Here is a 13,939-nt window from a genome sequence, read left to right on the forward strand (position 1 = left end):
AAGTACATCTACTCCACCTTTCCAGATGTGGAAATTCCAGGGCTTTGTTTGTTTGTTTACTGCTATAGATTCCTGCCTGGACCTATATGATTGATGTTCAGTAAATATTTCCTGAGTTCGAAATTCAGTGCCTGGGTGCAGGCTCAAAAATGACAGTATGATCTTGGACATGCCTTCATGTCCAAGGCAAACTGTTAAACATCACAGTAATCCGAATCTGTGCCACAACCCCTGATGCAGAAGAAGCTGAAGTTGACCGGTTCTACAAAGACCTACAAGACCTTCTAGAACTAACAGCAAAAAAAAGATGTCCTTTTCATCACAGGGTATTGAAATGCAAAAGCAGGAAGTCAAGAGATACCTGGAGTAACAGGCAAGTTTGGCCTTGGAGTACAAAATGAAGTGGGGCAAAGGCTAACAGAGTTTTGTCAAGAGAACACACTGGTTATAGCAAACAACCCTTTTCCAACAACACAGAGAGACAACTCTGCACATGGACATTGTCAGATGGTCAATACCGAAATCAGATTGATTATGTTCTTTGCAGCCGAAGGTGGAGAAGCTGTATACAGTCAGCAAAAACAAGATCTGGAGCTGATTGGCTCAGATCATGAGCTTCTTATTGCAAAATTCAGGCTTAAATTGAATAAAATAGGGAAAACCACTAGGCCATTCAGGTATGACTTAAATCAAATCCCTTATGATTTTACAGTGCAAGTGGTGAATAGATTGAAGGGATTAGACCTGGTAGAATGCCAGAACTATGGACGACAGAGGATCATGACATTGTACAGGAAGCAGTGACCAAAACCATCCCAAAGAGAAAGAAATGCAGGAAGGTAAATGGTTGTCTGAGGAGGCTTTACAAATAACTAAGGAAAGGAGAGAAGCGAAAAGCAAGGGACAAATGAAAAGATACACCCAACTGAATGCAGGTTTCCAGAGAATAGCAGGGAGAGATAAGAAGGCCTTCTTCAACGAACAATGCACAGAAGTAGAGGAAAACAATAGAATGGGAAAGACTAGAGATCTCTTCGAGAAAATTGAAGATAACCAAGGGAACATTTCATGCAAGGATGGGCATGATAATGGACAGAAACGTTAAGGACCTAACAGAGAAGAGATTAAGACGAGGTGGCAAGAATATACAGAAGAACCATACAAAAAAGGTCCTAATGACTGGGATAACCATGATGGTGTGGTCAGTCAGCTAGAGCTAGACATCCTGAAGTGTGAAGTCAAGTGGGCCTTAGGAAGCATCACTACAAACAAAGCTAGTGGAACTGCTTTCCAGCTGAGCTATTTCACATCCTAAAAGGTAATATGGTTAATGTGCTGCATTCAATATGCCAGCAAATTTGGGAAACTCAGCAGTGGCCACAGGACTGGAAAACGTCAGTTTTCATTCTAATCCCAGAGAAAGGCAATGCCCAAGAATGTTCAAACTACTGTACATTTGCACTCATTTTGCATGCTAGTAAGGTTATGCTCAAAATTCTTCAAGCTATGATTCAGCAGTATGTGAACTGAGAACTTTCAGATGTACGAGCTGGGCTTAGAAAAGACAGAGGAACCAGAGATCAAATTGTCAACATTCATTGGATTATAGAGAAAGCAAGGAAATTCCAGAAAAACATCTACTTTTGCTCACTGACTATGCTAAAACCTTTGTGTGGATCACAGAATACTGGAAAATTCTTAGAGATGGCAATACCAGACCACCTTACCAGTCTGCTAAGAAACCTGCATGCAAGCCAAGAAGCAACAGTTAGAACCTTACATGGAACAGCAGATTGGTTCAAAATTGGGAAAGGAGTGCAACGAGGCTATATATTGTCACTGTGTTTATTTAACTTCTTTGCAAAGTACATCCCTGGCAGGCTGGATGACTCACAAGCTGTAATCAAGATTGTTGGGAGAAATAACAACCTCAGATAGGCAGATGATACCACTCTAATGGTAGAGTGTAAAGAGGAACTAAAGAGCCTCTTGATGAAGGTGAAAGAGGAGAATAAAAAAGCCAGCTTAAAACTCAGCATTCAAAAAACAAAGATCATGGTATCCGGTCCCATCACTTCATGGCAAATAGAAGGAGAAAAGGTGGGAAGCAGTGACAGATTTTCTTTTTTCTTGGCCTCCAAAATCACTGTGAACAGTAACTGCATCCATGAAATTTTAAGTTGCTGCTCCTTGGAAGGAAAGTTAAGACAAACCTACACAGCGTATTAAAAAGCAGAGACATCACTTTGCTGACAAAGGTCTATATAGTCAAAACTATGGTTTTTCCAGTAGTCATGTACAGATATGAGAGTTGGACCACAAAGAAGGCTGAGCACTGAAGAATGCTGTTTTTGAATTGTGGTGTTGGAGAAGACTCTTGAGATCCCTGGGACAGCAAAGAGATCAAACCAGTCAGTCCTAAAGGAAATCAACACTGAATATTCATTGGAAGGACTGATGCTGAAGCTCCAATACTTTTGGCCACCTGATGTGAAGAACCGACTCATTGGAAAAGACCCTGATGCTGGGAACGATTGAGGGCAAGAGGAGAAGAGGGCAGCAGAGGATGAGACAGATAGCATCACCAACTCACTGGACATGAATTTGATCAAACCCAGGGAGATAGTGAAGGACAGGAAACCCTGGTGTGCTGTAGTCCATTGGCTCTCAAAGGGTGAACACGACTTGGCAACTGAACAACAGCAACAAATACTTCCTGAATCACTAGTTATTGATCAGAGTGTGTTCATTAATTTTATGTATAAAATATTTGGTTATTTATTATTGTAAAAGATCCAGAAAATGTTAGTTTTTTTCCCCTTACCAAGGCCTGATTTAATCTTAGCTCAGATAAATAATAAAAAATTGGTCATCTTTCTTAATTATTGTTTATAGTTTGCCTAACTTCCAACAAGCTCTGACAGGGAATGAAAATTGGAGAAGAGCATATTCAGCCATGCATGTTTATATTCTCTGTATCTGTGTGATACCAGATCTAACAAATACTCACTCTTTTCAGTATGAATGCTTTTCTGAAATGAGCTTTAGAGACTGAGTTGGAGACAATTATTCTCTTTAAAATAGTTAAAAGACTGCTGAGAAATTAGGATGTGTATACATAAGGCTTATTTCTGCATTGTTTCTGTAGTATGTTATTAGTTTGAAGTCTGTTCACCACTTTTCCTGATAAATTAAGATCAGGAGCCACCTGAAACAAGTTGTTACCTCCATCTGGGTGAGGATCAGACCCAGGAAATATTTTTTTTCTTTTGAGCTTGAAAGGATTTTTATTGCCCTTCTGTTTAATTATTGTTATTGTAGGTCCCTTCAATAATCAGGAGATGGCAGAATGGTTTCAGGCGGGCTATTTCACTATGTCTTTGTTGGTAAAGAGAGCATGTGATGAAAGCTTCCAGCCTCTTGGTGATATCATGAAAATGTGGGGAAGGGTTCCTTTCTCTCCCGGACCAGCTCCCCCTCCGCATATGGTAAGTAACTTATGCCTCACTCAGAACACAGTAGACCCAGAAGCACTTGCTCTAGATGTTAAATCTCATGAAGAAGAAACTGTAGTTCTTGAAAATAATTGATCAGATGACAGGGGGAAGTCTGACTCAAGACTATATATGTAGCTATAATGATCTTTTAAAACTCAGATGTCTGTGCCTGTCCTCCTCTTCCTGTCTCTTCTCTCAACATACACACACATATATGTGTGTGTGTGTGTGTATGTGTGTGTATACCCACACTCACACATACCCCAGACTCATTCTAAAGAAGTAGAATCCTCTGGTAGCTTTATAGCTTGTGCTAAAGGAAGAATATTTTGTCTTGGCCTCCCTACCAGTTCATGCATGTTTTGGCTCCTTACCTTTCCAAGTTCATTTCAGAGCTTTCACCTTTATCTACTGTGCTTCAACACAACTGACTTAGAGTTTCTCGTTGCTTCTAGTTAGAATGCCCATTCTCCTCTCCGTTTAGTTACCTTTTAAAAAAAAATACGTGCCTCTTTGCGACCCCATGGATTGTAGCCCACCATGCTCCGCTGTCCATGGGATTCTCCATGGACAGAGTGGGTTGAATACTGGAGTGGCTTGCCGTTTCTTTCTGCAGGGGATCTTCCCAACCCAGGGATCCAACCCCAGTCTCTTGCATTTTAGGCAGATTCTTTACCATCTAAGCCCCCAGGGAAGCCCTTTTAAAATATGTTACTGATATTTAACTAAAAATTGGATCATAACATAACCCTTTTAGTGTGCTGACACTGGAGACCTTTGAAGGGGAGTCTTTTTTGCAGCAGCTCCTGGGCCTCTCCCTGTTGAGTTCCTTTGGATCTGTGCCTCACTTTTCCGTTTTCCAGGTTAGAGTGTCTGATTGCTGGCCATAGTCTTAAATGACCATAGTCAGAAATCTTTAGTCTGAACACTGGATTTCTACAGTAAGATCCATGGATTTACTCACCAATTATGTATTGAAGATCTGTGCCACGGCTGTGTTAGGTTCTTATGAGATAAAGATGAGTAAGTCATTTGCAACATCTGTAGCCAAGAGAGTTCATAAGTGAGAACAGTGGCTATCACATTGTTTTGACCGTAGCAAATAGTAAAAAACAAAAGATTTTCATATCACTACTTCATATATTCGTTAACTTGCAGATATATCTAAAGTAAGTTTGACGAAACATTTGGTGCCATGTACATATATTCTTTGTGTTTCTTCTTTTTTCCCCCAGTATGTAAATGTTTTATCTTGACCCAATAATTAATTTCACTGTCCACTGATGGATTGAGACCTCCTATAGTTTGCAGAGCAGTGAAGAGTCCTAGGGAATTACCCTGACATTTTTGTTGTAAATCCAGAAAAATTGTTATACTATTGTATGTAAATTGTACTTTTACCATCTACTCAGAAATTGGGATGCGTTTTTATCTTGCACGTTTGAGAGCTGACAGCTGGCCACTTGGAGCTTGGCGTGCTAGCTCTAATCCATTTCCTGACTTCCAGGTATAGGGGATGAGCCTCAGTCAGACCCACTTAAGGGGAAAGACCGTGGGAAGCTCTGCTTCCTATCAGGTGTTGCCTTTGCCCTTAAGTTAATTGTCGACTAACCTACTGTAGCTTTTATCCCGAATAGTTAAATGAGAAAGAAGAATGTCCTTGAGTTTCAGGTGAACCTCACTCAAAGGAGTCATACATCAAATGTGTTTTTCTGAATTGTAATCAGTGTGCAATAAAGATATAAACTGTTCATTAATGATTTGTCTTAATTTTAGTCTCTATCACCCTATGCTCTTATTTCTGCTATCTTATATTTCACCTTTCATTTTTCCCCCACTTTTGTCTTCCAAAATTTAAATTCCAGCCATATTATTTGATATGTAAGCTAAAAAAAGTTTTTACTATCCCTTATTTTTAAATTTGTGATGTATTAAAAGCAATAGAAGCACCTCCAGTTTTTGGATAGAGAGTTAAACAGTTGTGAAAGCTCTTTTATATTCCATTTAATTTTAAATGTCTCATCCTCTTTAAGAAGACATACATTGGCTCCCTGTATTTGCTATGTTCCACTGTAAAATTCTTACCATAGCATTCAGTTTTACTCCATTCTGTTTTGTCCTACTTCTCTAATTTTTACATAATCTCTTAAGTTTATAAGTCACTTTTAAGATTGGGAGAACAATTTTTTTTTTTTAATTATTTGTTTTACTGTGCCAGTCTTAGTTGTGGCACTCAGAATCTTCAGTTGCAGCATGTGGGATATAGTTCCCTGATCAGGGATCAAACCCTGGCCCCCTGCCTTGGAACACGGAGTCTTAGCCACTGGACCACCAGGGAGATCCCTGGTTGTTATTTTTTAGTTATAGTATGAACTCTGGATTACAGAACAATGTTCAGCCTCAAGGGCGAGAGAGAAGAAAAGCTAAAATAGGGACCCTTTCGCACCTCAGGGAATCTCTTAAAGTGCTAACACCACCTTCTTCCACTAGATGGCACTGCTTCGTTTCCAAAGGTGCCTGACTTTTTTTTTTTTTAAATAGTTAAGAGGGGGCAAAAAGAAGTCTAGGAGTACTAAATGGCTTTTAGGCTGTTTCACTTTATTTACTGGTATTTGTTTCCTCCACCCCTTCACTCCCAGGGAGAGCTGGACCAGGAACGACTGACCAGGCAGCAGGAACTCACAGCCTTGTACCAGATGCAGCACCTTCAGTATCAGCAATTCCTGATACAGTAAGAGCAGTAATGTGGTGGGGTGCACTGTAGCACCAAAAGGGCCTTCAGATGTAATCTGCTCCCAAATTTCACCTTTTCCAGCTGAAATCTCAGTTTATAGGATACTTGGATCACCCAGCTAGTGGCATAGTGCCACTCTACATCCTAAGTTTGGTCTTAGCTTGCTTCTTAAATATTGGAAGTTTGCAGAAGGTGACACATAACTAATTTTGCAAGATATTTAGCTGCTAAAGCAAGAATCAGTGATTTTAAGAATTAATTGCCTTCTGGATGGCTCAGCTTTGCCACAGATAAAAAGTAGATGTGAAGGCAGAAAAGAAGTAAAAGTTTATGCTATTGGTAGTGGTATGGAATCACTTAGATTGTGAGTCCCTTTCGTGGAAGAAGTAAGATTTGCTATCACCTGGTGCAGAGGTTGGCAGACTGAATGGCTACCTGTCTTACTAAGCAGAGTTTTATTGGAGCTGAGTCACACCCATTTGCCTGTGTATTATCTGTGACTGCATTTACACTGCAGAGGCAGAATTTAGTAGTTGTGAATGGCCTGCAAAGCCAAACATATTTACTCTCTGGCTCTTTACAGGAAAAAAGTGTCCACCTCTGTTCTAGTGAAAAAATTGTTAACCTAAAATTTTCCAAGCCAAAACTTATAAATTTGAGGATTTTTATACAAGTGGGATTTTATTTTTGCAAAGAGTTCTTCATGTGGAAATAGCTATTCGTTTGAACCTGTTTTATTTTCTGATAAAAGGTTATTAACATCCTAAAGGAGTTTTCCAGTTTTTGACATTTCTTTAAATTTTTTTCTATTTTCACTCAGCAGCATGTCATCTATTAGTTTAGTTCTTTCTAGAATAATGTATTGAACTGTTTGTGTGACTATTGTGAAGTATTGTAAAAATATATTTGATAGCTATTTCTAATGGGGTTTTCTTTTGTTGGTGTGGGGGCTGAACTTTGTCTTGTAATGTCTCTGTGAAGTGAACTAAATGTGGATAGACAGGTTATACCATGTCTTACTTTTTGAAGACAACAGTATGCGCAGGTTCTGGCCCAGCAGCAGAAAGCAGCACTGTCTACCCAGCAGCAGCAGCAGTTGGCGCTTCTTCTCCAGCAGTTCCAGGCACTGAAGATGAGGTTGGTGCTTGTTTGCATAATGTGTCACATTGTGTGTGTTTTAAAGAAAGAGAGAAAAGGAAATTTTTAATCTGTGAAGTTTAGTATCAAAATACCCACACAAAACGCCTATCTTTGTGTTGTGTGTAAGAACATAGTTTTAAAAAATAACTAACAAATAAAGCATTTATTTGGTCTTTTTACTCAGAGGATAAAATTTGCATAATAACCAATGAATACTAAGAACACTTGAAAAGCAGTGTAGTCTCATGGACTTAGCAAGAAAAAATTTTGTGGTCGAGAAATTTAATCTCATTTTTACCTGTAATATTTCAGGAACAATATTAACAGTGCCACATAGAGTTATACTTTTCCAGACCCAATAGCCATTAAAGTGGGTCTAAAGACATGGAAACCATGCTAAAAATCTTAAGTTCCTGCTGTTTCAGATTATCATTCAGGGTAGTATTTATCTCCCGCAAAGGTGTTAGTCATTGCTCTTAAAAACTTTACTATCCAATTTAACCAAAACCTTTTATATTTTTCCCTTGAGCCGTAACCCATTCTGTAAGATAGGCAGGTTAGATCATGTTAAGGTCTTAGTTTTAAAGATGGGCAAACTGGGAGTCAGAGCAGCTAAAGGACTTAGTTGACATAATACACAAAAAACTTCAGAGACTGAACTATAAAATGCACACCTTTTGACTTATGGTCTGTTTTTTTTTTTTTCCATGATAAATGCTGCCTCTGTGACTCTTACTGAATTTTTTAAAGACAGTAGGCATATCTATTATTTGGAAATCAAAATTTGCCAATACCTTGAGGAGTCCAGAAGTGTGATTACTTTGTGTGTATCCTTTTTTCTTTCCTAAATGTTTTGGTTAAATATTTTAGTTAAAACAGTGAAGTTTTTTGGCTAAGTAACCTTGAACTGTGGTGCTGGAGAAGACTCTTGTGAGTCCCTTGGACTGCAAGCAGATCCAACCAGACCATCCTAAAGGATACCAGTCCTGGGTGTTCATTGGAAGGACTGATGCTGAGGCTGAAATTCCAATATTTTGGTCACCTCATGTGAAGAGTTGACTCATTGGAAAAGACCCTGATGCTGGGAGGGATTGGGGGCAGGAGGAGAAGGGGACGACAGAGGATGAGATGGCTGGATGGCATCACCGACTCAATGGACATGAGTTTGCGTGAACTCCAGGAGCTGGTGATGGACAGGGAGGCCTGGCGTGCTGTGATTCATGGGTTCGCAAAGAGTCGGACATGGCTGAGCGACTGAACTGAATTGAACCTTGAAAACCTACAGATAATCTGAAAATACTTCTTTATCTGTTTTCTTGAATGACAAGAACAAGTTAATTTTGTTAATTTTCTGATTTCCCTTTTGCAGAATATCTGATCAGAACATCATTCCCTCAGTAACTAGGTCTGTGTCAGTGCCAGATACTGGTTCTATCTGGGAACTCCAGCCAGCACCCTCACAGCCTACAGGTAAAAACTTAGATTGGCCTTTAGTATAGCTCCAAGGATTTAGAGTCTAATAACTTTTATAATTCAGTTTTTTGTTATTTTTTTTTAATCCATTTTGGGACCTGCTTTGTAGTGAATATTAATGAAAAGTGGTTTTTAAAGAAAATTTTTATTTTTTTAATAGGCCCCAGCAAAGGATTGAAAATAGCTCTTAAGGAGTTGCTGGAAATTCTTTAGTAGATAGATTTCCTGAACTTGATCCTCCTCTTTTTTTTTTCTTTTTTTTTTTAAAAACATTGTCCTAACCCATTGTAGAAAAGTCTTTTAAATTGTCTTTAATCATTGGAGAAAAAGCATAAATAAAAACATAAGTAATGATGACCTATTCTTTTGAGTCAAGGATTGATGTGTAACTTATCACTGTAGGTACCCAGAAATTTAGGAAATAGAAAAGGCTGCTGTTGTTGCCTCATTTTATCATCTTTTTGCCTAGTGCTTTCTTTCCTTCTGGATATGCCGACGGGTATTGTTATAAACTAGAGCCTGCTGGTGGTTCAGTCTGTTTAGAAGCAGAGCAGACCCTTGTGATGAAGCTCGCTCTGGGACAGGAGAGCAGCTTCTTTATGCTTCTGGATATTTAGCCGTGTGTGTCAGCTCTCATACCCGTCACCTCTATTCCTTCCTGTCTTCCAGTTTGGGAAGGCGGTAGCGTATGGGATCTTCCCCTTGACCCCGCGACTCCAGGACCTGCCCTTGAACAGCTTCAGCAGATGGAGAAGGCCAAAGCTGCGAAGGTCTGCATCTCATTCTGCCATAGCAGTGCCTGCTTTCCAGCTGCAGGACATAGACATTTGCTTATTGATACCTGTATCACTCTAGCTGCTCACACATTATTCCTTTAAATTCACAGCTATGTAGCTGGTATAAGCACATTCACACTCTCTCCTTATTGTGCTGCCTTCCCCCACAAAAGGCCTCAAAACAGTTAAAAGTAACAAGTTTAAATTAAGTCAGTCAGTATGGGTTTGTTGACACATTAATGATCACAGTCATATATTACACCTTTCATGATAATTGCTTATTATAAGACCATAAGAAAATATCCACTATATTGCTTATTAGACCCTTGATCTGAGGCTTGAGTTCCCACATTAAATCTTTATGGTGGTGTTTATTTGCACTCTAGAGTCCAAGACATACAACTAAAAAGCTCAACGTTAACATTACATTATGTGTTTCATTTGCATACTCTGGAGGAGCTAACAATCTTGAATTTTGGTTTTAATACCTGTCAGAGAGGTTGCCTGTCAATGCCTGGTGTCATTGTAATGATTTCTGGGTTCTCATGCCTTGGAGACAATCTTATTTCTATTTTATATTTAGTGCATTCTTATCCCCTGAGGTAGTGATAGTATCTTTAGAGTGCCCAGAACATGAAAAGAGTTTGTGGTCAAGATCTGTCTCCATATGAATTGACAGACCAGAGTTCCAACAGTTTTTGAGTCTGTTCTTATTCCTTCTGTGCTTTGTGCTTTGAACACGTAGCTAATGAAACCTTGCGTTCTTGTCTGTGTGCACATGTGTGTCAGGGATAGACAGGATGCGGACACAGACAAGGAGCACAAGAAAGCACGTGGGCCAGCTTCCTAGTAGGGGAGGTGGGGATCAGAAATTGGATGACACTTGAATAGACAGTGATTCCTGAGCTAATGTCACTTAAAGGATAGTAGGAGTTATTTCAGTTGTAGGATTTGGGGTTGACAGTAAAGTGAAAATTAAACTGCAGTTGAAGGAAGCAAGACCTGTAAAGGCTAGGAGTATATGTGAACATCTTGGCACAGGAAACAGTTAAATAACTTGGTCTAGCCTGGAGCTGGTATGTCTGAAGAATAAATGATGAGAGAGATTAAAGATGAGGCAGGCCAGTAACTTGCCTGTGTCACGTTAAAGACTTAGGATTTATTTTCGAAGTAAAGGATGGTGTTAAATGTAAGCCTGGGAGAGTCAGATGTTGAGTTGGGGACCATGGGCAAAACTGGATGATGGGAAGCCAGGTGATGGACTCGTAGGAATGTGCATGAGAAAGTAAAGGCCTGAGTTGTATATGTGGCAATAGAACTGGAGTCTCGGGGCTGGATTTGACCAGTACTCGGGAGCTCTACGGGATGGAGTTTGTGAAGTGGTTAATCCTCAGATTTTTAAAGAATTCTGTAGTTTTTCATACTAGTAGCTTTTGTGACATTTCAGCTGAAACTTCGTTAGACACACTGTTAGATCTTCAATCAGAAAATCCTTTGTAGGGATGAACAAAGAAATGCCAACCCAAGAGCCTCTGGTGTTACTGTTAGGCCAGCTGCCCTCCCTGCAGGTGGGAGATGTGGTGTAGTCGTAGTGCGGAGCAGAGGCGTGGGTGGCAGAGCGGAGGCAAGAGCATTCAGTGGAGAAGAGTGTGAAACTCCACTGATCCTGTGACCGCAGAGCTCAGAGCGCTCTCAGAGCTCTCATTCCCTGGTTGCTCCACACGTAACTTAGTGAATGGTCGTGTCTGCACGGACCAGCTCCTGACAGTACTGGTCATGATGTGGCGTGTTCCTGTGTTTGGCTTCAAGTTTCTAAGAGTACCCTTGTGTAACCTCAGCTGGAGCAGGAGAGGAGAGAGGCAGAAATGAGGGCGAAACGGGAAGAGGAGGAGCGAAAGAGGCAAGAAGAACTCCGGAGACAACAGGAGGAAATTCTTCGGAGACAGCAGGAGGAAGAAAGGAAAAGGCGGGAGGAAGAAGAGCTTGCCCGAAGGAAACAGGTGTGTCTCTGAGAACTCTGCCTGTAGAATCGGTGCAGAAAGAGGGCGGGCCTCCAGGATACCTGTTCTCCCGTCATCTCACAGGTCCTAGTTTTCCTGGAGGGGGCTTCCCTAAGGCATTGGGGAGTTCTCAGCAGGACGGGGGTTAGAATGTTAGGGCACTCACTTCCTTCAGGAGAAATGTCTGTTATCCATTAATAGCTACTGGAGGGATGTTCATCAGTTCTAGTAAATCATTAGAATTGATGGCTTTCACATATCTCCTGGGGTTTCATAAACCAGTTAGATTTGAGAAATAATTAAATCTTAAAGTATTTATAACCAGTGACACTAAACGTTTTTCATGTTGCTCAACCATTTGTATTTCTTTTTGAGGAACTCTTTATTATGTGCCTTAGACTATTTTCTCCTCAGGTTTTTAAAGATCCCATTTGAAAGAATCTACTTTGTAACAGCCTAGCATGTCTAGCCTTTACTACATATTTCCTTGTTTTTTGCCATAAGAACTGAAAAACAAAAAGCATCCATGTCCTCCATGGAATTCTCCGGGCCAAAATACTGGAGTGGGTAGCCTTTCCTTTCTCCGGGGGATCTTCCCAACCCATGCATCAAACCCAGGTCTGCCACATTGCAGGTGGATTCTTTACCAGCTGAGCTACAAGGGAAGCCCATGCTGAGATTAGATTAGAACTGCTAATATTTCTTAGAGTCACACTCTACCCTAGTATGTAAGGACTTTAAGAAGTGTTACAGTAAAGGCATCTGTTTCATTCTGTTTGCTTAGGATTTCTTCCTGAGTTATTTTGACAGTGGGTCCCTTTTCTGTATATTTAATATCCATAGGACTTCACTTCTTGAGAACATGTTCTGTGACATGCGGCTTTATTCCATACCTGACTGGAGAACTTATCTCTACTCACCAGGTGTTTTTGCTGCCGACTTAGGTTCTCAGTTGATTAAGAAAAATCAGGACTATTGGTAGCAACAGAGAAACCAAAACTTGAGTCCTTACTGGCGTTAATCAGGAAATGATGGTGCTAACATTGAAACCAGGGGGAACTTAACACATGTAGTGCTGTTTAACGATTAATATTTTAAGTACAAATTATTTTGACTCTTAATATGCCTATTCCCCAGCTCACATGAACACTTTTTACCCTAGATGTTGGTTAGATACGTTTTATATTTACTGTTGACAGAATCTTAGCAGCACATAGTCTCTTTCTTTTCAAATTATAATGTATTGATAACATATTAGTTGAGATGCACAGAAGGGTATGCACACACTCACACATACCCTCTTTAATTCAGGAAGAAGCTCTGCGACGCCAGAGGGAACAAGAAATTGCTTTAAGGCGGCAGCGAGAAGAGGAAGAGAGACAGCAGCAGGAAGAAGCTCTTAGGAGACTGGAGGAGAGGCGGCGAGAAGAGGAGGAGAGGCGGAAGCAAGAGGAATTGTTACGCAAGCAGGTGATCAGAGGGCTTGCTCTCCTCATTTCTTCTTTGAAGCTACGAATTAGTGATTAAGAAAGTATTAGGATTTTAGGAGAGCCCGTCTAAAGCTTTTTCAGGTTGCTGAAAGTTACCAAAAGAGATCTGAGTGGCTCTTCAGTTCAGTTCAGTTTAGTCCCTCAGTTGTGTCCGACTCTTTGCGACCCCATGAATTGCAGCACGCCAGGCCTCCCTGTCCATCAACAACTCCCACAGTTCACCCACACTCATGTGCATCGAGTCGGTGATGCCATCCAGCCATCTCATCCTCTGTCGTCCCCTTATGCTCCTGCCCCCAATCCCTCCCAGCATCAGAGTCTTTTCCAATGAGTCAACTCTTCGCATGAGGTGGCCAAAGTATTAGAGTTTCAGCCTCAGCATCAGTCCTTCCAATGAACACCCAGGACTGATCTCCCTTAGAATGGACTGGTTGGATCTCCTTGCAGACCAAGGGACTCTCAAGAGTCTTCTCCAACACCACAGTTCAAAAGCATCAGTTCTTCGGCACTCAGCTTTCTTCACAGTCCAACTCTCACATCCATACATGACCACTGGAAAAACCATAGCCCTGACTAGATGGACCTTTGTTGGCAAAGTAATATCTCTGCTTTTGAATATGCTATCTAGGTTGGTCATAACTTTCCTTCCAAGGAGTAAGCATCTTTTAATTTCATGGCTACAATCACTGTCTGCAGTGATCAGTGGAGAAATAACTCCAGAAAGAATGAAGGGATGGAGCCAAAGCAAAAACAATATCCAGTTGTGGATGTGACTGGTGATGGAAGCAAGGTCCAATGCTGTAAAGAGCAATATTGCATAGGAACCTGG

At 40.6% G+C, this 13,939-nt stretch overlaps 1 protein-coding gene across 10 annotated transcripts in view; it reads left to right on the forward strand.

Moving 5' to 3' along the window:
* GIGYF2 (GRB10 interacting GYF protein 2) overlaps positions 1-13,939 on the forward strand; it is a 131,287-nt gene that overhangs the window by 91,285 nt on the left and 26,063 nt on the right. For all 10 annotated transcript variants that reach the window (XM_006042660.3, XM_025289148.2, XM_044945286.2 and 7 more), the window contains 7 exons: positions 3,322-3,488; positions 6,137-6,228; positions 7,261-7,368; positions 8,741-8,841; positions 9,514-9,614; positions 11,459-11,620; positions 12,932-13,090. In XM_006042660.3, the coding sequence (XP_006042722.1) occupies positions 3,322-3,488; positions 6,137-6,228; positions 7,261-7,368; positions 8,741-8,841; positions 9,514-9,614; positions 11,459-11,620; positions 12,932-13,090 (890 nt within the window). The remainder of the gene's footprint in view (positions 1-3,321; positions 3,489-6,136; positions 6,229-7,260; positions 7,369-8,740; positions 8,842-9,513; positions 9,615-11,458; positions 11,621-12,931; positions 13,091-13,939) is intronic.

The sequence above is a fragment of the Bubalus bubalis genome, chromosome 6 (assembly GCF_019923935.1).
Source record: "Bubalus bubalis isolate 160015118507 breed Murrah chromosome 6, NDDB_SH_1, whole genome shotgun sequence".
Lineage (NCBI taxonomy): Eukaryota > Metazoa > Chordata > Mammalia > Artiodactyla > Bovidae > Bubalus > Bubalus bubalis.